Source organism: Piliocolobus tephrosceles, chromosome 2 (assembly GCF_002776525.5).
Source record: "Piliocolobus tephrosceles isolate RC106 chromosome 2, ASM277652v3, whole genome shotgun sequence".
In the NCBI taxonomy this organism is placed as follows: Eukaryota; Metazoa; Chordata; class Mammalia; order Primates; family Cercopithecidae; genus Piliocolobus; species Piliocolobus tephrosceles.
The window spans coordinates 87,161,864-87,188,227 of NC_045435.1; the positions used below are offsets into that span (position 1 = coordinate 87,161,864).

Consider the following 26,364-nt stretch of genomic DNA (forward strand, 5'->3'; position numbering starts at 1 on the left):
CTCTGTCGCCCAGGCTGGAGTGCAGTGGCCAGATCTCAGCTCACTGCAAGCTTTGCCTCCGGGGTTTACACCATTCTCCTGCCTCAGCCTCCGGAGTAGCTGGGACTACAGGCGCCCGCCACCTCGCCCGGCTAGTTTTTTGTATTTTTAGTAGAGACGGGGTTTCACCATGTTAGCCAGGATGGTCTCGATCTCCTGACCTCGTGATCCGCCCATCTCGGCCTCCCAAAGTGCTGGGATTACAGGCTTGAGCCACCGCGCCCGGCCCAAATTCTTGTATTACAGGTCATTGAGGTTATTTTGCTCAAGCTGTTTCTTAACCTTAGAAAGTACTCCTTTTTTTTTTTTTTCTTTTTTCTTTTTTTTTTTTTTTTGAGGGGGTCTTGCTCTGTCACTCAGGCTGGAGTGCAGTGGCCGGATCTCGGCTCACTGCAAACTCCATCTCCCGGGTTTATGCCATTTTTCTGCCTCAGCCTCCCGAGTAGCTGGGACTACAGGCGCCCGCCACCTCGCCCGGCTAATTTTTTTTATTTTTTAGTAGAGACGGGGTTTCACTCTGTTAGCCGGGATGGTCTCGATCTCCTGACCTCGTGATCCACCCGCCTCGGCCTCCCAAAGTGCTGGGATTACAGGCTTGAGCCACCGCGCCTGGCCGAAAGTATTACTGAACTATCATTACCACTCTTTCCAGGGGACTTGTCCTGGTTCTTCAAGGTCCATATCAGATATCACTTTATCGGAAACCCTCTGGCAGAATCACTTTTTCTCTCATTTCATACCAGAGAAGATAAGCTTTTGTTAGAGCACCTAATTACATTGTACTGTTTTCCCGAAAAAGCTACATCTCTAGCACCTAGAACAAGGAGTGGCCCATAGAAGACAGTGGTTTGGGGCTGGACGCAGTGGCTCACACCTGAAATCCCAGCATTTTGGGAGGCTGAGGCAGGTAGATCGCTTGAGGTCAGGAGTTAAGAGACCAGCCTGGCCAATATGGTCAAACCTCATCTCTACTAAAAATACAAAAATCAGCTGGGCGTGGTGGTGGGCACCTGTAATTTTAGTTACTCGTGAGGCTGATGTAGGAGAATTACTGGAACCCGAGAGGCGGAGGTTGTAGTGAGCTGAGATCGCGCCACTGCACTCCAACCTGGGCAACAGAGAGAGAGACTGTCTCAAAAAAACAAAAACAAAAGAGTGGTTTGTATGAGACTGATTGGGGTAATAAGAATTGAGGCAAGGGGTGGGACGCAGTGGCTCACGCCTGTAATCCCACACTTCAGGAGGCCGAGATGGACGGATTGCGAGGTCAGGAGTTTGAGACCAGCCTGACCAACATGGTGAAACCCCGTCTCTGTTAAAAATACAGAAGTTAGCTGGGCGTAGTGGTGCACGCCTGTAATCCCAGCTACTCAGGAGGCTGAGGCAGGAGAACTGCTTGAACCCGGGAGGCAGAGGTTGCAATGAGATTGTGCCACTGCAATCCAGCCTGGGTGACACAGTGAGATTCTGTCTCTCTCTCCTGGGTGACACAGTGAGATTCTGTCTCTCTCTCTCTCTCTCTAACACACACACACACACAAAATTGAGACAAGGGACCTGTGGTCCCAACTGTTCTTGAGGCTGAGCCTGTCTCTTAAAAAAAAACAAAAAGGCTGGGCGCGGTGGCTCAAGCCTGTAATCCCAGTACTTTGGGAGGTTGAGACGGGCGGATCACGAGGTCAAGAGATCAAGACCATCCTGGCTAACACAGTGAAACCCCGTCTCTACTAAAAAAAAAAACAGAAAACTAGCTGGGCGAGGTGGCGGGCGCCTGTAGTCCCAGCTACTCGGGAGGCTGAGGCAGGAGAATGGCGTAAACCCGGGAGGCGGAGCTTGCAGTGAGCTGAGATCCGGCCACTGCGCTCCAGCCTGGGCCGCAACAGAGCGAGACTCCGTCTCAAAAAAAAAAAAACAAAAAAACAAAAAAAGGGCCGGTGCGGTGGCCCACTCCCATAATCTCAGCACTTTGGGAGGCCAAGGCAGGTAGATCATTTGAGACCAGCCTGGCCCGTATGATGGAACCCCATCTCTACAGCAATTAGCCAAACATGGTGGTGTGCACCTGTGGTCTCAGCTACTCGGGGTACGGAGGTGGGAGAACCGATTGAGCCTGGGAGGTTGAGGCTGCAGTGAGCCGTGATCACACCACTGTACTCCAGTCTGGGTGACAGAGACAGACCCTGTCTGAAAAATAAAGTTGACACAAGGCCACTGGGCCTGGCAAAGAAAAGATCACTGTTACTCTGTAGTAGTATAGTTGGTAGAGTGACTAAGAAGGAAGCATAAAAGATGGATGGGAGCACTTAGAATTTATCTTTAAAATACCTGAATTTTTTTTTTTTTTTTGAGACAGAGTCTTGCTCTCTTGCCCAGGCTGGAGTGCAATGGTATGATCTTGGCTCACTGCAGCCTCCACCTCCCAGGTTCCAGCGGTTCTCCTGCCTCAGCTTCCCAAGTAGCTGGGATTACAGGCACACTCACCATGCCTCGGTAATTTTTGTATTTTTAGTAGAGATGGGGTTTGACCATGTTGGGGTCAACGGGGGTTGACCAGGCTGGTCTTGAACTCCTGACCTCAGCTGATCTGCCCCCCTTGGCCTCCCAAAGTGCTAGGATTACAGACGTGAGTCATCACACCCGGCCTCTAAAAGATCTGATGTTTGTGGTGACCATTTTCTAGAAAAATCTGTAACACTAAATTGTGGATATGTTTTCTTTGACAGATCCAGCAGCTGTGGGAGATATGTTTAGAACAGCACTGTCTTTTTGTGATGGTGGACATGCTCTATATCTGCACTATCCAGTACCATAGCTCCCAGCTACATGTGGCTATTGAGCATTGAATATGGTCAGTGTGACCAAGGAACTCAATTTGAAAATGAAAATTTTTAGGCCAAGTGCAGTAGTTCACGCCTGTAATCCAGCAGTTTGGAAGGCTGAGGCAGGCGGATGGCTTGAGCTCAGGAGTTTGAGACCAGTCTGGGTAACATGGCAGGACCTGTCTTTTATTCAATACTTTAAAATTTTTGCTTATTTGATAAAAAGGAATAACATTTTTAAAATTTAAACAACATTTTATTGTTCTTGTTTTTGACACAGGGTCTCACTCTGGCACCCAGGCTGGAGTGCAGTGGTATGATCATGGCTTACTGTAGACTTGACCTACTGGCTCAAGCTATCCTCTTACCTCTCAGTTTCCCATCCTTACCCACCGAGTAGCTGGCATTACAGACGCTCAGCAACATGCCTGGCTAATTTTTATTTTTTTGTAGAAATGAGGTCTCACTGTATTGCCCAGGCTGGTCTCCAGCTCCTGGCCTGAAACATCCTGGGATTACAGGCGGGAGTCACTGTGCCTGACCAGCATTATTTTTGTTTTTTTTTAAGAGATAAATTGGCGGGGCGTGGTGGCTCACGCCTGTAATCCCAGCACTTTGGGAGGCCGAGGTGGGTGGATCACAAGGTCAGGAGATCGAGACCATCCTGGCTAACACGGTGAAACCCCGTCTCTACTAAAAATACAAAAACAAAATTAGCCGGGCGTGGTGGCCTGCGGTGGCCTGCACCTGTAGTCACAGCTACTCCGGAGGCTGAAGCAGGAAAATGGCATGAACCCGGGAGGCGGAGCTTGCAGTGAGCAGAGTCCGCGCGGCTGCACTCCAGCCTGGGCGACAGAGCGAGACTCTGTCTATAAAAAAAAAATAAAATAGAAAAAAAGAGATAAATTAATTGGCCATGTGCGGTGGCTCACGCTTGTAATCCCAGCACTTTGCAGGGGCTGAGGCTGGTGGATCACCTGAGGTCAGGAGTTCGAGACCAACCTGGCCAAGAAGGCAAAACCTCGTCTCTACTAAAAATACAAAAATTAGCTGGGCGTAGTGGTGGGTGCCTGTAATCCCAGCTACTTGGGAAGCTGAGGCAGAATTGCTTGAACCTGGGAGGCGGGATTGCAGTGAGCTGAGATCGCATCATTACACTCCAGCCTGGCGGACAAGATCAAAACTCTGTCTCAAAAAAAAAAAAAAAAAAGATAAATTAGGCCGGTCATGGTGGCTAATGGCTCAGGCCTGTAATCCCAGCACTTTGGGAGGCCAAGGCGGGCGAATCACGTGAGGTTGGGAAGTTCAAGACCAGCCTGACCAACATGGAGAAACCTCGTTTCTACTAAAAATACAAAATTACCTGGGCATGGTGATGCATGCCTGTAATCCCAGCTACTTGGGAGGCTGAGGCAGGAGAATCGCTTGAACTCGGAAGGCGGAGGTCATGGTGAGTTGGGATCGCACCGTTGCACTCCATTCTGGGCAACAAGAGTGAAACTCTGTCTTAAAAAAAAAGTCACAAGTGACTGGTGGCTACCATGTTGGGCAGTGAAGCTATGACATTACCAGTTTTAGGATTGAATGCAATCCAGGCTGTCTGTCTGTTGTGTTCACACTTGAAGCAGTGACTCTGCTCCCTAAGTATATGTAATTTTTACTTTTTTTTGCTTTTGATGAACTCTCATTCTGTCACTCAAGCTGGAGTGCAGTGGCACGATCTTGGCTCACTGCAACCTCTGTCTCCTAGGTTCAACTGATCTTCCCACCTCAGCCTCACTAGTAGCTGGAACTGCAGGTGTATACTACTGCGCCTGGCTAAGTTTTGTATTTCTTTTTTTTTTTTTTTTGAGACAGAGTCGCTCTGTCACCCAGACTGGAGTGCAGTGGTGCGATCTCGGCTCCCTGCAACTCTGCCTCCCGGGTTCAAGCGATTCTCCTGCCTCAGCCACCCCAGTAGCTGAGACTACAGGTGCATGCCACCACACCTGGCTAGTTTTCTGTATCTTTAGTAGAGACAGGGTTTCACCGTGTTAGCCAGGATGGTTTTGATCTCCTGACCTCATGATCCTCATGCCTCAGCCTCCCAAAGTGCTGTGAATACAGGCATGAGCCACCGCGCCCGGCCTAATCTTTGTATTTTTAGTGGAGATGGTGTTTCACCGTGTTGGCCAGGCTGGTCTCAAAATCCTGACCTCAGGTAATGTGCCTGCCTTACAGCTTCCCAGAATGCTGGGATTATAGGCGAGAGCCAGCACACCTGGCCCCTTAATCTTTATCCATGACTCCTTTTACCTTTTCTGAAATAGATTTTTTCAGTTTCTCTAGTGTCACTCTATCAAAATTTGTAAATTTTCCTCGTAATCCTAGACAGAGGATTAAGCCATGTGTTTTTCCAGTCCAACTTTTGTTACATCTGTATTTTCCTTTTACGTGTTGACTGGTTCAAACTGACTAGCATCCCAAGTAAGGTGTGAATTAAATCCTGACATGGGGCCAGGCATGGTGGCTCATACCTGTAATCCCAGCACTTTGAGAGGCCAAGGCAGGCGGATTACCTACGATCAGGAGTTCAAGACCAGCCTGGCCAACAACGGTGAAACCCCATCTCTTTAAAAATACAAAAATTAAGGCTGGGTGCAGTGGCTCACGCCTGTAATCCCAGCATTTTAGGAGGCCGAGGCAGGTGGATCATGAGGTCAGGAGTTTAAGACCAGCCTGGCCAAGGTGTTCCCCATCTCTTCTAAAACTACAAAAATTAGCTGGGCACGGTGCCGGGTGCCTGTAGTCCCAGCCACTTGGGAGGCTGAGACGCGAGAATCGCTTGAACCTGGGAGGTGGAGGCTGCAGTGAGCTGAGATCGTGCCACTGCACTCCAGCCTGGGTGACAGAGTGAGACTCCATCTAAAAAAAAAAAATCCTGATATGGACTGTCAAAGCTGTTTGCTTCTCACAGTCTACGGGTGCTATAGATGGACGGGGACCCACCAATGAAGGAGGGGAAGCCTCCTTTTGTGAAACTGATTTGCTTCTGTCTTCTAAATCAGTGTGTGGACTTGGACCTGCTAATCAAGTCTTACTGTTTTTTCTGTAACTTTATTTATTTATTTATTTATTTATTTTTTGAGACAGAGTCTCACTCTGTTGCCCAGCCCAGGTTGGAGTGCAGTGGCGTGATCTCGGCTCACTGCAAGCTCCGCCTCCCAGGTTCATGCCATTCTCCTGCATTAGCCTCCCGAGTAGCTGGGACTACAGGCACCCGCCACCAGGCCCGGCTAATTTTGTGTGTGTGTGTGGTAGAGATGGAGTTTCACCGTGTTAGGATGGTCTCAATTTCCTGACCTCGTGTTCCTCCCACCTCGGCCTCCCAAAGTGCTGGGATTACAGGCGTGAGCCACCATGTCCGGCTTCTGTAACTTTTATTTATTGTAAGTTGTTAGCTGTTGGAATTCTGGACAGAACAGAGCTCCTGAAGCTGTTCACTGCTGTAAGAAGTAAGAAGTGTCATGACTTTTCAGCAGAGGAGGAAGTCTATTAAGGACATGTGGCTGGAAATATGCCACTCAGAACCTATTCTGGAGTAAGTCCTTCCAAGATGGGCCTAGGGCATCTGAGGAGCATAGCAGCTTCCTCTCAGCAAGTGCTGCTGAACCCCAAACTAGGCTCACACATTTTTCTTGGGTTCTCCCTGGAGAGTCCCCATTATCCTCATCCTTAAGCAACCACTATGCTCTTTTTTTTTTTTTCGGAGACAGTCTCTCGCTCTGTCACCCAGGCTGGAGTGCAATGGCACAATCTCCACTCACTGCAACCTCTGTCTCTTGGGGTCAAACGATTCTTTTGCCTCAGCCTCCCGAGTAGCTGGGATTACAGGTGAACGCCACCAGGCCTGGCTGATTTTTTTTTTTTTTGTATTTTTGTCGAGATGGGGTTTCACCATGTTGGCCAGGTTGGTCTTGAACTCCTGACCTTAGGTGTTCCACCTGCCTCGGCCTCCAAAAGTGCTGGGATTACAGACATGAGCCACCACGCCCAGCAGCTACTTTCTGTCTCTGTAGATTTACCTATTCTGGATATTTCATACAAATATGGTATGAAATATGTGGTTCTTTTTGACTGGTTTCTTTTACTGAGCATAGTATTTTCAGGGTTCATCCATGTTGTAGCATGTTTCAGTACAATACTGTACTTCATTCCTTATTGCTGAGTAGTACTCCACTGTATGCCTGTACCACATGGTTAGATGTGTAGCTTAGATAGGATTATTTTGTTAATTAAAAGCTAATGAACAATGATTTCAAAGTGTGAGATATTAGTCATTAGTAGGCTAGCCATTGAACAGCTCCAGATTTCAAAATGTAAGATATTAAATTAGTCATTAGTAGGCTGGCCCATTGAACAGCTCCAGAAGGCCTTCAGGAAGTTGTCCAGACAAATGTGAGTAAGCATCATGGTCACACAAACGTGAGAAAATTACCAAAGAGTGCTATGTGAAATGCAGAGAATTGCTCATTAATGCATGGTTGTAATTTACCTACTGAAGCATAGCCAGTAGCCACTGTAGCATCTAAAGAACATATGATGGACACACCACTCCCACACTCGGCACCCAGATAAGCAAGGCAGGCAGCAGTGCAGATGAGCTATAGTTACCCCAGGAAATCACATTGACTTGTGAAATGTGAAAAGGACTGACCTTCACTTACATTCTTTCTATAGCAGAGCTCCCTAGAGCTCAGAATACCACAGCTGGCTGGGTGTGGTAGCTCCACCTATTACAATCCCACCACTTTGGAAGGCAGAGGCGGGTGTATCATTTCAGCCCAGGAGTTCATCGCTGAGCCCAGGAGTTCGAGACCAGCCTGGGCAACATGGCAAAACCGCGTCTCCACACAAACACAAAAAAATTACAAAAAATTTAGCCGGGAATAGTGGTACACACCTGTAGTCCCAGCTACTCGGGAGGCTGAGGTGGGAGGATCACCTGAGCCCAGGAGTTTGAAGCTGCAGTGAGTCGTGATGATGGCACTGCACTCCAGCCTGGGCAACAGAGTGAGACTTTGTCTCCAGGAAAAAAAAAAGAGAGAGAGAAAAAGCCATACCCTTCCTTGACAGCATCTGTAATGAGTCAACAGACATAAAACAGTAAGAGTAAACAGTTGTAAGACATGCTAGAACCAAGAGTTAATGACTTCAGAGTGACTCAAATATATATGACATTGTTATTATTTCTTCCTTGGTGTGTACAGAAAAAAGATACATCTAAAAGAAATTATGGAAAAACATAAAAGGGTAGAAAAACAAATAGAGTTGTTTTTTTTTCTTTTGAGACGGAGTCTGGCTTTGTCCCCCAGGCAGTGGCGCAATCTCGGCTCACTGCAACCTCTGCTCCCAGGTTCACACCATTCTCCTAAGCCTCCCGAGTAGCTGGTACGACAAGTGCCTGCCACCACGCCCTGCTAATTCTATTTGTATTTTTAGTAGAGATGGGGTTTCATCGTGTTAGCCAAGACTGTCTCTGTCTCCTGACCTCATGATCCACCTGCCTCAGTCTCCCAAAGTGCTGGGATTGCAGGCGTGAGCCCTATTTTTTTTTTTTTTTTTTTGAGATGGAGTCTCGCTCTGTTACCTAGGCTGGAGTGCAATGGCACGATCTCAGCACACTGCAACCTTCACCTCTCAGGCTTAAGCGATTCTCCTGCCTCACCCTCCTGAGTAGCTGGGACTACAGGTGCATGCCACCACGTCTGGCTAATTTTTTTTATTTTTAGTAGAGACGGGGTTTCACCGTGTTAGCCAGGATGGTCTCAATCTCCTAACCTCATAATCCGCCTGCCTCAGCCTCCCAACGTGCTGGGATTACCGGTATGAGCCACCACGCCCGGCCTGTTTTTTTTTTTTTTGAGATGGAGTTTCTCTCTTGTTGTCCAGGGTGGAGTGCAATGGCATGATCTCAGCTCACTGCAACCTCTGCCTCCCAGGTTGAAGCAATTATCCTGCCTCATCCTCCTGAGTAGCTGGGATTACAAGCACCTGCCACCACACCTGGCTAATTTTTTTTTTTTTTTTTTTGTATTTTTAATAGAGACTTGGTTTCGCCATGTTGACCAGACTGGTCTCGAATTCCTGACCTCTGGTGATCCACTTGCCTCAGCCTCCCAAAGTGCTGGGATTATAGGCGTGAGCTGCCACACCTGGTCATATAACAGTTTTTAAAAGCCCATATGGTCACACTGGATATAGACAAAAATAGGTGAAAATTTCTTAACGTAAGACTTAATGAAATACATCAGAGACTGAGTTTGTGAAGTTAAGGAAAAATATTCAAACTAGTTAATTGCTCTGAGTTACATATTAATTAATCAAGTCTTTCACAGTGTCACCAAGGTTTGCCTGAGTAGGCAAAGCAGAATAATACAGTAAAGCTGTGGAATCACTTATCTTGACGCGGGGAAGGAAGGAGGGTAAGACAGAGGAATGTTTAGAAATGCAGACTATGAAATGGATTGCTTAATTTACTTCAGTGTCCAATTCTGCCTCTCACTGGCTCGCAGTGTGACTGACATTGAACAAATTAGCCTTCCTGTACTCAGTTTTTTCATCTGTAAATGAGAGTATTAGAACTTACCTTATAGGAGGACTATTGCGAGGATTGTCTGTGAATATAAAGTTTATAACTGCATTATTTGTTAGCTGTTTCTTACATTTTTTCTCTTCTACAAAGTGGTGGTGGAAGACAAGGCTTCCCTACCTTTAGTTTGATGTCTATGGTTCTAAGTATAAGGAGAAAACAGAAGGGAGGAAAGAGGAAGTAAAAACATGAAAGATGACCTAAATAAATGGAAAGACATCCATGTTCATGTCAGAAGACTTAACATTGTAAAGGTGGCTGGGCGCGGTGGCTCAAGCCTGTAATCCCAGCTTGAGCCACTGCGCCCTTTGGGAGGCCGAGACGGGTGGATCACGAGGTCAGGAGATCGAGACCATCCTGGCTAACACGGTGAAACCCCGTCTCTACTAAAAAAATACAAAACACTAGCCGGGCGAAGTGGCGGGCGCCTGTAGTCCCAGCTACTCAGGAGGCTGAGCCAGGAGAATGGCATGAACCTGGGAGGCGGAGCTTGCGGTGAGCTGAGATCTGGCCACTGCACTCCAGCCTGGGTGACAGAGCCAGACTCCGTCTCAAAAAAAAAAAAAAAAAAAAATTGTAAAGATGGCAATACTCCCCAAATTGATGTGTAGATTCAGTGTAATTCCTATCAAAATTCCAGCTGGCTTTTTAGCAGAAATTGACAAACTGTTCCTGAAATACATTTGGAAATTCAGAGGACCCAGAAAAGCCAAAATAATCTTGGAAAAAAAGAAAGCTGGAGGACTCACACCTGCAGATTTTAAAATTTACTGTAAAGCAACAGTAATCAAGACTGTGTGGTACTAGTATAAGGGTAGACAGTATAGACTGATGGAATAGAATTAATCTAAAAGTAAACCCTCAGTTGATAATCAGTTGATTACTCAGGTGTGCCAGGAGCATCCATTGGGGGGAGAGGGGGGAATAGTCTTTTCAGTAAATAATGCTGAGGTGACTGGATTTCCAAATAAAAAGAATGAAGTTGGACCCCCTACCTCATATCATGTATAAAAATTAACTCACAATGAATCAAAGGCCTAAAGTGTAAGACTTAAAACTATAGAAAGAAGCATATTTGTTTTTACGACCTTGAATTTGGCAGTGGTATCTTAGATATGCCACCAAACCATCAGTAATCAAAGGGAGAAATAGATAAATTTGACTTCAACAAAATAAAAAACGAACACCGGCCAGGCGCGGTGGCTCAAGCCTGTAATCCCAGCACTTTGGGAGGCCGAGACGGGCGGATCATGAGGTCAGGAGATCGAGACCATCCTGGCTAAAATGGTGAAACTCCGTCTCTACTAAAAAAAATACTTTTCTAGCCAGGCGAGGTGGTGGGCGCCTGTAGTCCCAGCTACTCAGGAGGCTGAGGCAGGAGAATGGCGTGAACCCGGGAGGCGGAGCTTGTAGTGAGCTGAGATCCGGCCACTGCACTCCAGCCTGGGCGACAAAGCGAGACTCCGTCTCAAAAAAAAACGAACACCATCAAGAAAGTAAAAAAACAACTGAGTTTAAAAATGGGCAGTGGGGGCTGGGCGCGGTGGCTCACTCCTGTAATCCTAGCATTTTGGGAGGCCAAGGCAAGTGGATCACCTGAGGTCAGGAGTTCGAGACCAGCCTGGTCAACATGAGAAAACCCCATCTCTACTAAAAATACAAAAATTAGCCGGGCATGGTGGCAAACGCCTGTAATCCCCGTTACTTGGGAGACTCAGGCAGGAGAATTGCTTGAACCTGGGAGGCAGAGATTGCAGTGAGTCAAGATCGCACCATTGCACTCTAGCCTGGGTGACAGAGTAAGACTCTGTCAAAAAAAAATTAAAACAAAAAAGGGCAATGGGCCAGGCGCAGTGGCTCACGCCTGTAGTCGCAACACTTAGAGCCAACACAGGAAAATCACTTAAGGCTAGGAGTTTGAGACCAGCCAGAGCAAGACCCTGTCTCTGCATAAAAGATAATTAAATTTTTTTTCCCTGGAGACAAGAGTCTTGCTGTCACCCAGACTGGAGTGCAGTGGCGCGATCTTGGCTCACTGCAACCTCCTCCTCCCAGGTTCAAACAATTCTCCTGCCTCAGCCTCCCGAGTAGCTGAGATTACAGGTGTCTGCCACCATGCTAGGCTAATTTTTGTATTCTTAGTAGAGAATGGTTTCACCATGTTGGCCAGGCTGGTTTTCAACTTCGGACCTCAAGCAATCCGCCCATCTGAGCCTCCCAAAGTGCTAGGACTATAGGCGTGAGCCACTGCGCCCGGCCAAGAGAATTAAATTTTTAGAAGGGGCATCACTTGAGCCCAGGAGTTTAAGACAAGCCTGGGCAACATGGTGAAACCCTGTCTTTACAAACCCCCAGAAATTAGCTGGGCGTGGTGTGTGTGCCTATACTCCCAGCTACTCGGGAGACTGAAGTGGGAGGATTACCTGAGCCTGGGAGGTCGGGTTTGTGGTAAAGCCGTGATAACACCAGCGCACTCCAGCAGCCGGGGTGACAGTGAGACCCTGTCTCCAAAAAAAAAAAAAATTAAAAATTGTAAAAGAAATAAAGAAATACTGTTACTTCTATATTGTTACTGGTGACTTAATTAGATATAACTGACTTTTGGATAAATAAACCTCTACTCCAAACTCCTATAAGTTATTTCTGAGACTAAACCTAGCCTGGAAAATGACACATCTGGGAGAGCTAAGCGTGATTTCCTTTCTTTTTTTTTTTTTGGAGACGAAGTCTCGCTCTGTCTCCCAGGCTGGAGTGCAGTGGCCGGATCTCAGCTCACTGCAAGCTCCGCCTCCCAGTTCACGCCATTCTCCTGCCTCAGCCTCCCGAGTAGCTGGGACTACAGGCGCCCGCCACCTCGCCCGGCTAGTGTTTTGTATTTTTTTAGTAGAGACGGGGTTTCACCATGTTAGCCAGGATGGTCTCGATCTCCTGACCTCGTGATCCACCCGTCTCAGCCTCCCAAAGTGCTGGGATTACAGGCTTGAGCCACCGCGCCCGGCCTTGATATCCTTTCTTAAGCTGACAAACCATGTACCTGTAAAGACACTGAATTATAGCAAAGTGGAAAGGAAAGATAATTTTGCAAAGTTTCTCCTTCATTTTTCAAGGAAAAAACAGCAAGTTTGATTTTCTGTGCTTGTACTTTTTCCTTCTCAACATCTGTGTTTGTGTTGCCGCACTCCCAGCATCCCAGAAATCACCTAGGCTTTGATTTTGTCTGATAATCCCTTGTAATTTTTGTCTTTGTCATCATTCGTGGCTAAATGATTTTATACTTTTTCTGGGCCAAATGTTCTTCTTCATCAAATATTTTTCTTTTTCTTTTCTTTATTTTTTCTGAGACACAGTCTCACTCTGCCGCCCAGGCTGTAATGCAGTGGTGCGATCTCGGGTCACTGCAACCTCCGCCTTCCAGGTTGAAGTGATTCTCGTGTCGCTGGGATTACAGACACATGCCACCATGCCCGGCTAATTTTTATATTTTCAGTAGAGACGGGGTTTCACCATGTTTGCCAGGCTGGTCTCGAACTCCTGACCTCAAGTGATCCACCCACCTTGGCCTCCCAAAGTGCTGGGGTTATGGACGTGAGCCACTGTGCCTGGCCGGACTGGGGTCTTTAAAGGTGAATTCCCTCCCTGTAAGCAAAGGTGGAGACAGAGTCTGGACATTCTAGGAAGGGAAGGCAGAAACAGAATAAAAGACATATGTGGTGATCTCAGAAACACCAAAGCACCCAGAAGGAATGGAGTGCAGGCTGAAAGTGCAGAGAGGAAGGTGGCACTGGAGAGGGCCCAAGGACAGGCAATGATTCCCTATCTATCCAAGGAAACTTTTCAAACCATAACAGAAGATTTAAGTCAATACTAGAACAAATATTGTGGGCATGTTGAACTATAAACAAAGCAATGATAGCTCTTTTTTTTTTTTTGAGAACGAGTCTCACTGTGTCACCCAGGCTGGAGGGCAGTGGCGCGAGCTTGTCTCACTGCAAGCTCCGCCTCCCAGGTTCAGACCATTCTCCTGCCTCAGCCTCCCGAGTAGCTGGGACTAACAGGTGCCTGCCACCACGCCTGGCTAATTTTTTGTATTTTTAGTAGAGACGGGGTTTCACCGTGTTAGCCAGGAAGGTCTCGATCTCTTGACCTCGTGATCCGCCCGCCTCGGCCTCCCGAAGTGCTGGGATTACAGGCGTGAGCCACCACGCCAGGCCTGAATTGAGTGTCTTCTAGGTAAGGTGCTACTCAAAGGTGGCCTTTTTCTTTTTTTTTTTTTTTTTTTGAGATGGAGTCTTGCTCACCACCCAGGCTGGAGTGCAGTGGCATGATGTCGGCTTACTGCAAGCTCCGCCTCCCGGGTTCATGCCATTCTCCTGTCTCAGCCTCCCAAGTAGCTGGGACTACAGGCGCCTGCCAACGCGCCCGGCTAATTTTTTGTATTTTTAGCAGAGACGGGGTTTCACCATGTTGATCAGGCTGGTCTCGAACTCCTGACATCGTGATCCATGGGCCTCGGTCTCAGCCTCCCAAAGTGCTGGGATTACAGACATGAGCCACTGCGCCCAGCCTTTTTTTTTTTTTTTTTTTTTTTTTGAGACAGAGTCTCACTGTGTTGCCCAGGCTGGAGTGCAGTGGCGTGTTCTCAGCTCACTGCAACTTTCGCCTCCTGAACTCAAGTGATTCTCATACCTCAGTATCCTGAGTGGCTGGCGTTACAGGTGCTGCCACCATACCCAGCTAATTTTTTTTTTTTTTTTGAAATAGGGTTTTTCTCTTACTGCCTAGGCTGGAATGCAATGGTGAGATCTCGGCTTACCGCAGCCTCTGCCTCCTCGGTTCAAGAGATTCTCCTGCCTCGGCCTCTCCAGTAACTGGGATTACGGGTACATGCCATTATGTCCAGCTTATTTTTGTATTTTTTGTAGAGATAGGGTTTCACAGTGTTGGCCAGGCTGGTCTTGAACTCCTGATCTCAAGTGATCAGCCTACCTCAGCCTCCCAAAGTGCTGGCATTACAGGCATGAACCATTGCTCCTGGCCTTGACTGCATGCTCTTGTTTAAAGATTTGTATTGAGCACATTTCCCTATCATTGAAATGCTTCTTATTGTGCTTTCATATTTAGTAGTATCATCAGTTTACTCCCTTTTTGCAAAAAAAAAAAAAGTTAAATGATTAGATCATTTTGTGGATTTGGATGAAATTCTATAATACCTGTCTATCTATCTGTATATCTATATACATACTCACTGCCATATGTAATACCGTGCTGAGAATTCACAAATAATGGCAGCACTGTCAGCCCTCTTGAGTCTTTTTGTTTTGTTTTCATTTTTTATTTTTTTCATTGTTGTTTGCCCTCTGAGTTTTCTTCTGGTACCCCTGTGGATTGTCTTATCCATTCTGGTTGGGGAACATACCCTTTAGACAATATAGTTTTGATAATGAGTATCTATTATTATTATTTATTTATTTATTTTTGATACGGAGACTTGCTCTGTCGCCCAGGCTGGAGTGCAGTGGTGCGATCTCGGCTCACTGCAATCTCCACCTCCTGGGTTCACGCTATTCTCCTGCCTCAGCCTCCTGAGTAGCTGGGACTACAGGCGCTCACCACCACACCTGGCTAATTTTTTGTATTCTTTGGTAGAGACGGAGTTTCACCGTGTTAGCCAGGATGGTCTTAATCTCCTGACCTCGTGATCTGCCCGCCTCAGCCTCTCGAAGTGCCAGGATTACAGGCGTGAGCCACCATGCCCGGCCTGGTTTTTTTTTTTTTTTGGGACAGTCTCTCACCCAGGATGGAGTACAGTGGGATGATCTCAGCTTACTGCAGCCTCCATCTCCAGGGTTCAAGCGATTCTCCTGCCTCACCCTCCTGAGTAGCTGGGACTACAGGCACGTGCTACCAGACCCAGCTAATTTTTATATTTTTAGTAGTGATGGGGTTTCATTATGTTGGCCAGGCTGGTGTCAAACTCCTGACCTTGTGATCTGCCCACCTTGGCCTCCCAGAGTGCTGGGATTTCAGGCGTGAACCACCATGCCCAGCCAAGTATATATTATTTAGGATTAGTTTGACTACAGGTAACAGAGACTTGAAAAATACCATCTTAAACAAGACAGTCAATTATTTTTCATTCATATGGAAGCAACATGGAAGGTAGGCTGTCTTGAGGCTGAGATGATGGCTCCCAAGATCACCTGAAATCCAGGCTCCTTTTTACCTTTTGGTTCCTTCAGCCCCGTGGTATGGCATTCATTCTCACATACCAGGATGGCTACTTAGAAATCAGCCCTTACTTCAGATTTAAGCAGTAGGAAAGGAGAAAGAGAATGAAGAAGAGCATGTGACTTCACTTTTTCTAACAAAGACTTTCTGGAAGTCCCACAACATACTAGTGATTCACATCTCATGGTACATGGCCATATCTCCAAGGGAAGTTAGGAAGTGTAGTCTACAACAAAGTACATAGCTAAAAGTTGAAGTATGGTCTAAGAGGGAAGTGTGGGAATTGGGGTGGTTGACCATCATTGTCTGCCAGATGGAAGGAATCTGTAGATTTTTTTTTTCCCCTACTGGGGGCGAGAGTGGTTGTAACAGCTTTATTGAAATATAATCTACATACCTTACAATTCACCTATTTAAAGTGTGAATTACATATACTGTGGGCTGGGTGTGGTGACTCATGCCTATAATCCCAACACTAGAGGAGAGGCAGAGGCAGGAGGATCGCTTGACCTCAAGAGTTTGAGAGCGGCTGGGGCAACGTGGTGAAACCCGGTCACTACTAAAAATACAAAAAATTAGCCAGGTGTGTCGGCATGCACGTGTAGTCCCAGCTACTAGGGAGACTGAGATAGGAGGATCACTTGAGCCTGGGGAGGCTAAGGTTGCAGTGAGTAGAGATTGCACCACTACACTCCAGCCTGGGCAACAGAGTGAGATCCTGTCTCAAAATAAATAAAATGTGTGAATTATATATACTATAATAAGTAGTTTATAGTATATTCATAGAGTTGTGCAGCCATCACCACAATAATTTTGGAAAAATCTCGTTACCTGAGAAACTCCACTATTCCATTAGTCTTTTTCCATTTCTCTCCACCCCCAAGTCCCTGCCCTAGGCAACTACCAGTCTATTTTCTCTTTCTGGATTTGTTTATTCTGGACAATTTTATATAAATGGAATCATGCATGTTGGTTTTTATGACTGGGTTCTTATATAACATTTTCAAGATTCATCCATATTACAGCAGATATCAGTACTTTATCCTTTATCGCTGAACAATGTTCCATTCCATTGTATCGATATATTCATCAGTTGTTGGATATTTGGGTTCTTTACATTTTTTGACTGTTATGAATAATCCTGCTATGAATATTCATGTAGAGATACAAGTTGTTATGTGGACATATGTTTTTGTTTCTCTTAGATGTATACCTAGGAATACAATTGCAGGGTCATACCTACTCACATCCTTTGAATTGGATTAGATTGTCTTTTTATTACTGAATTGTAAAAGTTCTTTATTTTTTAATTTTTTCTGTATACTGTATTTAGGCCTGGTGAAGTGGCTTATGCTTGTAATCCCAGCACTTTGGGAGGCTGAATCAGGAGGGTTGCATGAGCCCAGGAGTTTGAGACCAGCCTGGGTAATATAGTGAAACCCCATCTGTATAAAAATCAGTCAGTGTGGTGGCAGGAGCCTGGTAGTCCCAACTACTTGGGAGGTTGAGGTGGGAGGATCACTTGAGTTGAGCCTGGGAGGCAGAGGCTGCAGTGAGCCAATATTGCACCACTGCTTTCCAGCTTTGGTGACAGAATGAGACCCTTTCTCAAAATAACTACGTAATAGATAAATACATAGATAGGTTAGATAGATACATAGATTGGATAGATGCATAGATAGATGGGCAGTGGCTCATGCCTACAATCCCTCAGCACTGTGGGAGGCCGAGGCGAGATGACTTGAGCTCAGGAGCTGGAGACCAGCCTGGGCAACATGGCGAAATTCTTTCTCTGCCAAAAATACAAAATTAGCTGAGGCATGGTGGTGCATGCCTGTGGTCTCGGTCCTGGGGAATCTGAGGTAGGAGGATCACTTGAGCCTCTGAGGCAGAGGTTGCATTGAGCTGAGATCACACCACTGCATTCCAGCCTGGGTGACAGAGTGAGACCTCATCTCAGGAAAAAAAAAAAAAAAAAATACATGGATAGATAAATAGCATGCTGTACTTCATGCCGGAAAGAGTTTGTTTTTTGTTTGTTTTTGGTTTTTTGTTTTTTTTTTTTTTTGAAACGGAGTCTCGCTCTGTGGCCCAAGCTGGAGTGCAGTGGCCGGATCTCAGCTCACTACAAGCTCCGCCTCTCGGGTTTACGCCATTCTCCTGCCTCAGCCTCCCAAGTAGCTGGGACTATAGGCGCCCGCCACCTTGCCCGGCTGTTTTTTATATTTTTTAGTAGAGACGGGGTTTCACCGTGTTAGCCAGGATGGTCTCGATCTCCTGACCTCGTGATCCGCCCGTCTCAGCCTCCCAAAGTGCTGGGATTACAGGCTTGATGTTTGTTTGTTTTTTAGACACAGTTTCACTCTGTTGCACAGACTGGAGTACAGTGGTGCAATCTGGGCTCACTGCAATCTCTGCCTCCCGGGTTCAAGCAATTCTTCTGCCTCAGTCTCCCAAGTAACTGGGATTACAAGTGCCCATCACCACACCCTGCTAAGTTTTGCATTTTTTGTAGAAACAGGGTTTTGCTGGGTTGGTCAGGCTGGTCTCGAACTCCTGACTTCAAGTGTTCTGCTCACCTCAGCCTCCCAAAGTGCTGAGATTACAGGCATAAGCTACCGTGCCCAGCCCAAAAAGAATTCTTTATGACTTTCAACCTTGCAAGAGATCCTGAGCCAGACCACCAACCTAAGCTACTTTTTTGTAGTTGAGTCATAAGAGTTTGAGACACAAGGTTCACTCTGTCACTCCAGGCTGGAGTGCAGTGGTGCAGTTGTAGCTCACCGCATCTTCCACCTCCTGGGCTCAAGCAATCCTCCCACCTCAGCCTCCTTGGTAGCTGGGACCAGAGGTGCATGCTACCATACCTGGCTGATTTTTTTTTTCTTTTCTTTCTTTCTTTCTTTCTTTTTTTTTTTTTGAAACGGAATCTCGCTCTGTCACCCAGGCTGGAGTGCGGTGGCCCGATCTCAGCTCACTGCAAGCTCCGCCTCCCGGGTTTAGGCCATTCTCCTGCCTCAGCCTCCTGAGTAGCTGGGACTACAGGCGCCCGCCACCTTGCCTGGTTAGTTTTTTGTATTTTTTTTTAGTAGAGACGGGGTTTCACCATATTAGCCAGGATGGTCTCGATCTCCTGACCTCGTGATCCGCCCGTCTCGGCCTCCCAAAGTGCTGGGATTACAGGCTTGAGCCACCGCGCCTGGCCTCTTTCTTTTTTTAGAGAGTGTGTCTCACTGTGGTTCCCCAGGCCGGAATGTAGTGATGCAATCTCAGCTCACTGCAGCCTCCATCTCCTGGACTCAGGCGATTATCCCACCTGAGCCTCCCAAGTAGCTGTGATTAGCGTGCACCACCGCTCCTGGCTAATTTTTTTGTATTTTTGGTAGAGACAGGGTTTCACTATGTTGCTCAGACTGGTCTTGAACTCCTGGACTGTCAAGCAATCCACCTGTTTCGGCCTCCCAGAATGCTAGGATTACAGGTGTGAGCCACTACACCCGGCCCTTTTGTTTCTTTTCTTTCTCCCCTCCCCTCTCATGCTTCTGTCCTTCTTTCCTTTCTCAGTATCTCACTACGTTGCCAGGGCTGGTCTCTAACTCCTGGGCCTGAGCATTCCTCCTGCTTCAGCCTCCCAAAGTGTTGGGATTACAGACATGAACTACTGTGTTGGGCATCGATTTTTTTTTTTTTTTTTTTGAGATGGAGTTTCACTCTTGCTGTCCAGGCTGGAGTGCAATGGTGTGATCTCGGCTCACCACAACCTCCGCCTACGAGGTTCAAGTGATTCTCCTGCCTTGTGCTCCCAAGTAGCTGGCATTACAGGCATGCGCCACCACGCCCGGCTAAGTTTGTATTTTTAGTTGAGACGGGGTTTCTCCATGTTGGTCATGCTGGTCTCAAACTCCCGACCTCAGGTGATCTGCCCACCTCAGCCTCCCAAAGTGCTGGGATTACAGGCGTGAGCCACTGTGCCTGGCTCAGTTGATTTTTTTTCTGTGTTAATATTGTATCCTGCAACCTTACTGAACTTGTTTATTCTAAAAGTTTTCTTTAGGATTTCCCACATTACAAAATCATCTCATGTATGAATTGAGATAGTTTTACTTCTTCCTTTCCAATTTGGATGTCTTTTATTTCATTTTCTTATCTTATTGCCTTGGCTAGGACCTCCAATATCGTGCTGGATAGAAGTGGCAAAAACAGGCCATGAGGGGGGACTCACGCCTGTAATCCCAGCACTTTGGGAGGCTGAGGCAGGTGGATCGCCTGAGGTCAGGAGTTCAAGACCAACCTAGCCAACAAGGTGAAACCCCGTCTCTACCAAAAATTCAAAAATTAGCTGGACGTGGTGGTGCATGCCTATAATCCCAGCTACTTGAGAGGCTGAGGCAGGAGAATCACTTGAACCCAGGAGGCTGGAGGTTGCAGTGAGCCGAGATTGGGCCAGTGCACTCCAGGTTGGGCGACAGAGTGAGATTGCATCTAAAAAGAAGTGGCAAGAACATACATTCTTTTCTTGTTTCTGATCTTAGGGGGCAGACATTTTTTTCAGTGTTTTACCATTAAGTATAAAGTTAGTTATGAGTTTTTGATGTATAACCTTTTGGTGCCAGGTGGAATCAGTATACTAGAAGTTTGAATTTGAGTATGCTAATACAGGCTTATGCCCCGTGGTTACCAAAGCATGTGTCATAGCTTGTAAGCTACCTATGGCTTCTTGTGCATTGCAGGTAACATCTGTGTTTTGTGTTTCAGCAATGGCTGCCATCCGGAAGAAACTAGTGATTGTTGGTGATGGAGCCTGTGGAAAGACATGCTTGCTCATAGTGTTCAGCAAGGACCAGTTCCCAGAGGTGTATGTGCCCACAGTGTTTGAGAACTATGTGGCAGATATCGAGGTGGATGGAAAACAAGTGAGTATACTTTTCATAACAACTGATGCCATTTTCCACGTTAGAATATTTATGAAGCGTATAGAGAATCAGAGCTTTTTGCCTCTTCAGTATACTATATAACAAAAATGTTGAAAAGAATAATCCATTCTCATCCTGCCATCTTAGTCCAAGTTTGTTCTTTTTTTCCTTTTTTTTTTTTTTTTTTTTTGTGATGGAGTCTCATTCTGTTGCCCAGGCTAGAGTGCAGTGGCTCGATCTTGGCTCACTGCAACCTCTGCCTCCCAGGTTCAAGCGATTCTCCTACTTCAGCCTCCCAAGTAGCAGGGATTACAGGCATGTGCCACCATGCTCAGCTAATTTTTTGTATTTGGTAGAGATGGGTTTCACCATGCTGGTCTCGAACTCCTGACCTCAGTTGATCCACCCGCCTCAGCCTCCCAAAGTGCTGGGATTATAGGAGTGAGCCAGTGTGCTCAGCCTTCCTCCAGGTTTTTAAAGGGTTCTCCTGCCTCAGCCTCCCCAATAGCTGGGATTATGGGAATACGCCACCATGCCTGGCTGATTTTTGTGTTTTTAGTAGAAATGGGTTTTCACTACATTGGCCAGGCTAGTCATGAACTCCTGACCTCAGGTGATCTGGTTGTTTTTTCATTTTTAACTGCTACTCATGCAGACTTTGTTTACATTCATATGTATTTCACATGGCGTCCTTAGCATATGTGTTGTTGGTTTTTTGTTTGTTTTGTTGTTTTGTTTTGTTTTTTGAGACAGAGTCTCACTCTGTTGCCCAGGCTGGAGTGCAGTGGCGCAGTCTCGGCTTGCTGCAACCTCCCGGGTTCAAGCAATTCTTTTGCCTCAGCCTGCAGAGTAGAGTAGGTGGGATTACAGGCGCACGCCACCATGCCTGGCTAATACTTGTATTTTGTAAAGATGCAATTTCTCCATGTTGGCCAGGCTGGTCTCAAACTCCTGACCTCAGGTGATCCACACGCCTCAGCCTATCAAAGTGCTGGGATTACAGGCATGAGCCACCTTGCCCAGCCATATGTGCTCTTTTCAAGTTTACGTATATTTGAAGTTTAGTTCATTGCCATATAGATAATGCTTAGATGAACTTATTTGTATGGTTTGACTTTTAAAACAATCTGTCAGGCTGGGCGCGGTGGCTCAAGCCTGTAATCCCAGCACTTTGGGAGGCCGAGACGGGCGGATCACGAGGTCAGGAGATCGAGACCATCCTGGCTAACACGGTGAAACCCCGTCTCTACTAAAAAATACAAAAAAACACCTAGCCAGGAGAGATGGCGGCTGACCCAGGAGAATAGCGTAAACCCGGGAGGCAGAGCTTGCAGTGAGCTGAGATCCGGCCACTGCACTCCAGCCCGGACCACAGAGCCAGACTGTCTAAAAAATAAAAAAATAAAAAATAAAACAGTCTGTCAAAGTATTTAATCAAATGTCCAAGTATTAGATTACTAGTTCAAGAGGTTCTTATTGTTGTGCTTCTCAAAGGATTGTACTGATTTGCAGAACACCACCACCAATGTGACATTTAAACAACATTGTTGCTTACATTTAATTTTTTTTTTTTTTTTGAGGCGGAGTCTTGCTCAGTGTCACCCAGGGTGGAGTGCAGTGGTGCAATCTCGGCTCACCACAACCTCTGCCTCCCGGGCTCAAGCAATCCTCCCACCTCAGTCTCTCAAGTAGCTGGTACTATAGGCATGCACCACTATAGTCAACTGATTTTTTTTTTTTTGAGACGGAATTTCGCTCTTGTTGCCCAGGCTGGAGTGTGCAGTGGCACCATCTCAGCTCACTGCAACCTTTGCCTCCCGGGTTCAAGTGAATCTCCTGCCTCAGCCTCCCAAGTAGCTGGGATTACAGGCATATGCCACCATGCCTGGGTAATTTTGTGTTTTTAGTAGAGAAGGGGTTTCTTTCTCCATGTTGGTCAGGCTGGTCTACTTCCAACCTCAGGTGATCCACCCGCCTCAGCGTCCAAAAGTGCTGGGATTACAGGCATGAGCCACTGTGCCCGGCCACTTACCTTTAATTTTAAAAGTTTTTTTTTTTTTTTTTTTCTTTAACATAAAACAGCCTGCCACAATTGTTTTATTTTATTGTCATTGATGGTGAGAACAGTGCTTCCCCATTTCTGTCCTTAAAAGCCGTCTGGCAAGACTGGAACAAAACTCTTATGGAATTGGAGGATTTTTTTCGGTTTTAATTTTTTTTTTTTTTTTTTAATCTTCTTCCTTTTGTTGTCTTACGTAATGCTTTACTTGGCCTCCCATACTTTTGTTGTTGTTGTTGTTGTTGTTTGTTTTTGTTTTTAAATAGACAGGGATTTTACTTTATCTCCCAGGCCTGGAGTGCAGTGATATGATCATAGTTCACCGCAGCCTTGAACTCCTGGGCTGAAGTGATCCTTCCACCTCAGCCTCCCAAATAGCTGGCACTGTAGGTATGTGCCACCATACCTGGGTAATTTATGTTTTTAGAGATGAGGTCTTCTTGTGTTGATCCAGCTGGTTTCAAACAACTGGGCTCAAGTTTTCCCACCTCAGCCCTGAGTGGCTGGACTTAGAGGCGCAAGCCAGTGTGCCCAGCTCTCCTGTACATCTTTTGAAGTGGGTCAGCTGAAAGAAAAAAAATCCCTGAAACTAGAATGAGGTGCTCTTCTCCAGCATTCTCATTTTTCTTGGGCATTCAGTTATATGTCTCATATGCTGCTAACACTTGATATTTTACCTTCCATTAATTCATCCCCTTTCTCCTTTCTTACTTTGTTTTTGTTTGTTTGGAGACAGAGTCTCCCTCTGTTGCCCAGGCTGAGTGCAATGGCACGATCTTGGTTTACAACAACCTCTGCCTCCCAGGTTCAAGCTCTTCTCCTATCTCAGCCTCCCGAGGAGCTGGGATTACAGGTGCCCGCCACCGAGCCTGGCTAATTTTTGTATTTTTAGTAGAGACGAGGTTTCGCCATGTTGGCCAGGCTGGTCTCGAACTTTTGACCTCGGGTGATCCATCCGCCTTGGCCTCCCAAAGTGCTGGGATTACACACATGAGCCACCGCGCCTGGCCACTTCTCACTTGGCTACATTACTTATTTCTTTCTGTCCCAGGGTTACCTAGCCTCCTTTTGTGGCACTGTGGGAGGAATGTGGCTTAGACCAGCTGCTCAGAACTCCAGGGTCCCTCATTGTAGGGCTTCCTGATAGTTGTTTGACCATCAGTAAGCTGCCTGACCTTTGAGCCTTCCTTATTTGTAAAATGGTTTTTATAGGTGACATCAAATTCTGTGAAGTAACGGAAAATGTTTGGAAGCACCAAAGCGCTTTCTAAGAGATGAGTACTTCCATGCTCAAAAATCTCTTTTATAGTTTGTAGTCTTTTTTATTTATTTATTTATTTATTTATTTTTTGAGACGGAGTCTCTCTCTCTGTTGCCCAGGCTGGAGTACAGTGGTGCGATCTCTGCTCACTGCAAGCTCTGCGTCCCACCATTCTCCTTCCTCAGCCTCCTGAGTAGCTGGGACTACAGGCGCCCGCCACCACACTCGGCTAATTTTTTGTATTTTTTAGTAGAGACGGGGTTTCATCGTGTTAGCCAGGATGGTCTTGATCTCCAGACCTCGTGATCTGCCCACCTCGGCCTCCCAAAATGCTGGGATTACAGGTATGAGCCACCATGCTCGGCCTATATTTTGTAGTCTTTTTTATTCAAATACAAAGTGAGCCACGATGATTGCTCTTATGCTAATAGGACCTCTAAGATACTTTTTGGCCCAAGTATAGATGGAAAAAATACAACAAATACCATCCTAACAGAATTTTGGGATGTACCCTGCAGGTGGCAAACCAGTACAGAGTGTTAGTTCAGCCTCAGTCCTCTGCGTGGATGCTTGGACATAGGTGTTTTTGTGGTCCTGATAGGAATACTGGTTTTATGTGAACACAGGGACCAGTTGTGACAAACTAGGTAGAAATGTGATGACATCTTCAGGATTGGTGTCAAGTAATAGCCCTCTTATCTTAGATTGATACACCATACATAGAAAGATCCATTGGCTTGGGGAAGCAATGTCAGGTTGGCATTTTCATAGCTCATTTCTCAAAAGCCTAGTGAATGTGTATTACTGGTTGTATCCTAACATTTTCTCCAGAGAGAGGCTGTTAGTTGCTGCATGTCTGTGAGCGTGAACTGGAAGAGTCTTTTCCACCTGTGGCAGTATGTATGTTTTGGAAGCAGCTCTTAGGTTCTCTTGGAAACACCATCTCTGCCTGGGCATCTTGGAACAACCAGAATCTTGCCCATAAGAAATTTAGAGGTCTTGACTTAAAACCTTGAGGCATGGTCTGTAAGTATCTTTCTTGTGCTGCAAACGTTGGACATCACTGACCCTCGCAAAATAGGGCGAGGTCCTCACTTGAGGAGAGTCCCCCGGAATGAAAGTGTTTGATTGAAGAGCATATCACAGGCTACCTGCCTGCCTCAGAGCAACTCAAGAGTCCCCAAGATGGGAGAGGGTACTGTGTAGGAATATTCATTTAACAGTGTGTAATAGTACAAGGCTGGACACCGCAGCTCACACCTGTAATCCCAGTACCTTGGGAGGCTGATGTGGGAGGATCACCAGAGGTCAGGAGTTCGAAACCAGCCTGCCCAACATGGCAAAACCCCATCTCTACTAAAAATACAAAAAATTAGCTGGGCGTGGTGGTGGGCACCCGTAATCCCAGCTACTCGGGAGGCTGAGGCAGGAGATTCACTTGAACCTGGGAGGCAGTGGTTGCAGTGAGCCAAGACTGAGCTACTGCACTCCAGCCTGGGCGACAAGAGCCAAACTCTGTTTAAAAAAAAAGAAACCAAAAGCAAAACAAACAGGAAAAAAACACAAAAAAAACAGTGTGCAGTAGGACAGCCTAGGGAACCATACAAGATTGTAGGTGATCATGGTACCAAGAGTAGGCCTGCTCACAATGAAAAGGCTCCTTTTGATATGAGACAGGCTCAACACCTTAGAAGCATTTTATCAGACACCAGTAGAGGCTGGATCTATGACTGAACACCGTGGGGTGGAGGGGGCTGAGAGAGTGGGATTTGCCAGGGAGTAAATGAGCTCCATTATTGTGAGGACAGACAGATTGTGATAATTGGGCATCAGTATATCTTTGTTACACATGATGGTGTGCATGACAGAAGTACAGTGGGCCTTGTGGAAGTTCTTTGTGATGCATCCTGGGGCAAAAGTTGGGGGGTAGAAGAACTATCAATTTTGAGGAAGAAATCATTTAGAAACTGAAATTTGGGCTGTGGAGGTGCTAAGAGAAGAAAGATGTGTTCCAAGTATTGGAGGGAAACCTCTTGGGCCTCAAATGGCCTCTGTACAGAGGATGTTTGACAAAGTTTAACATGGAGTTTGGTGATAAGAAGGGGTAGCAGAGCTGGCTGCAGTGCTGGACAGTGTTGAATGGGACTTGTTGTTCAGAGCCCAGGCATTAGTTTACCCTTCTACCACAGAAGGGTGAGGATGTACCCGGATGTGAAAGGAGTACTCTCGGCCGGGCGCGGTGGCTCAAGCCTGTAATCCCAGCACTCTGGGAGGCCGAGACAGGCGGATCACGAGGTCAGGAGATTGAGACCATCCTGGCCAACACGGTGAAACCCCGTCTCTACTAAAAAATACAAAAAACTAGCCGGGTGAGGTGGCGGGCACCTGTAGTCCCAGCTACTCGGGAGGCTGAG

At 46.5% G+C, this 26,364-nt stretch overlaps 1 protein-coding gene across 1 annotated transcript in view; it reads left to right on the forward strand.

The window, feature by feature from the left end:
- RHOA (ras homolog family member A) overlaps positions 1-26,364 on the forward strand; it is a 56,670-nt gene that overhangs the window by 21,205 nt on the left and 9,101 nt on the right. Inside the window, exon 2 of the mRNA XM_023231813.1 lies at positions 20,473-20,630. Coding sequence (XP_023087581.1) covers positions 20,475-20,630 — 156 coding nt within the window. The 5' untranslated portion in view covers positions 20,473-20,474. The remainder of the gene's footprint in view (positions 1-20,472; positions 20,631-26,364) is intronic.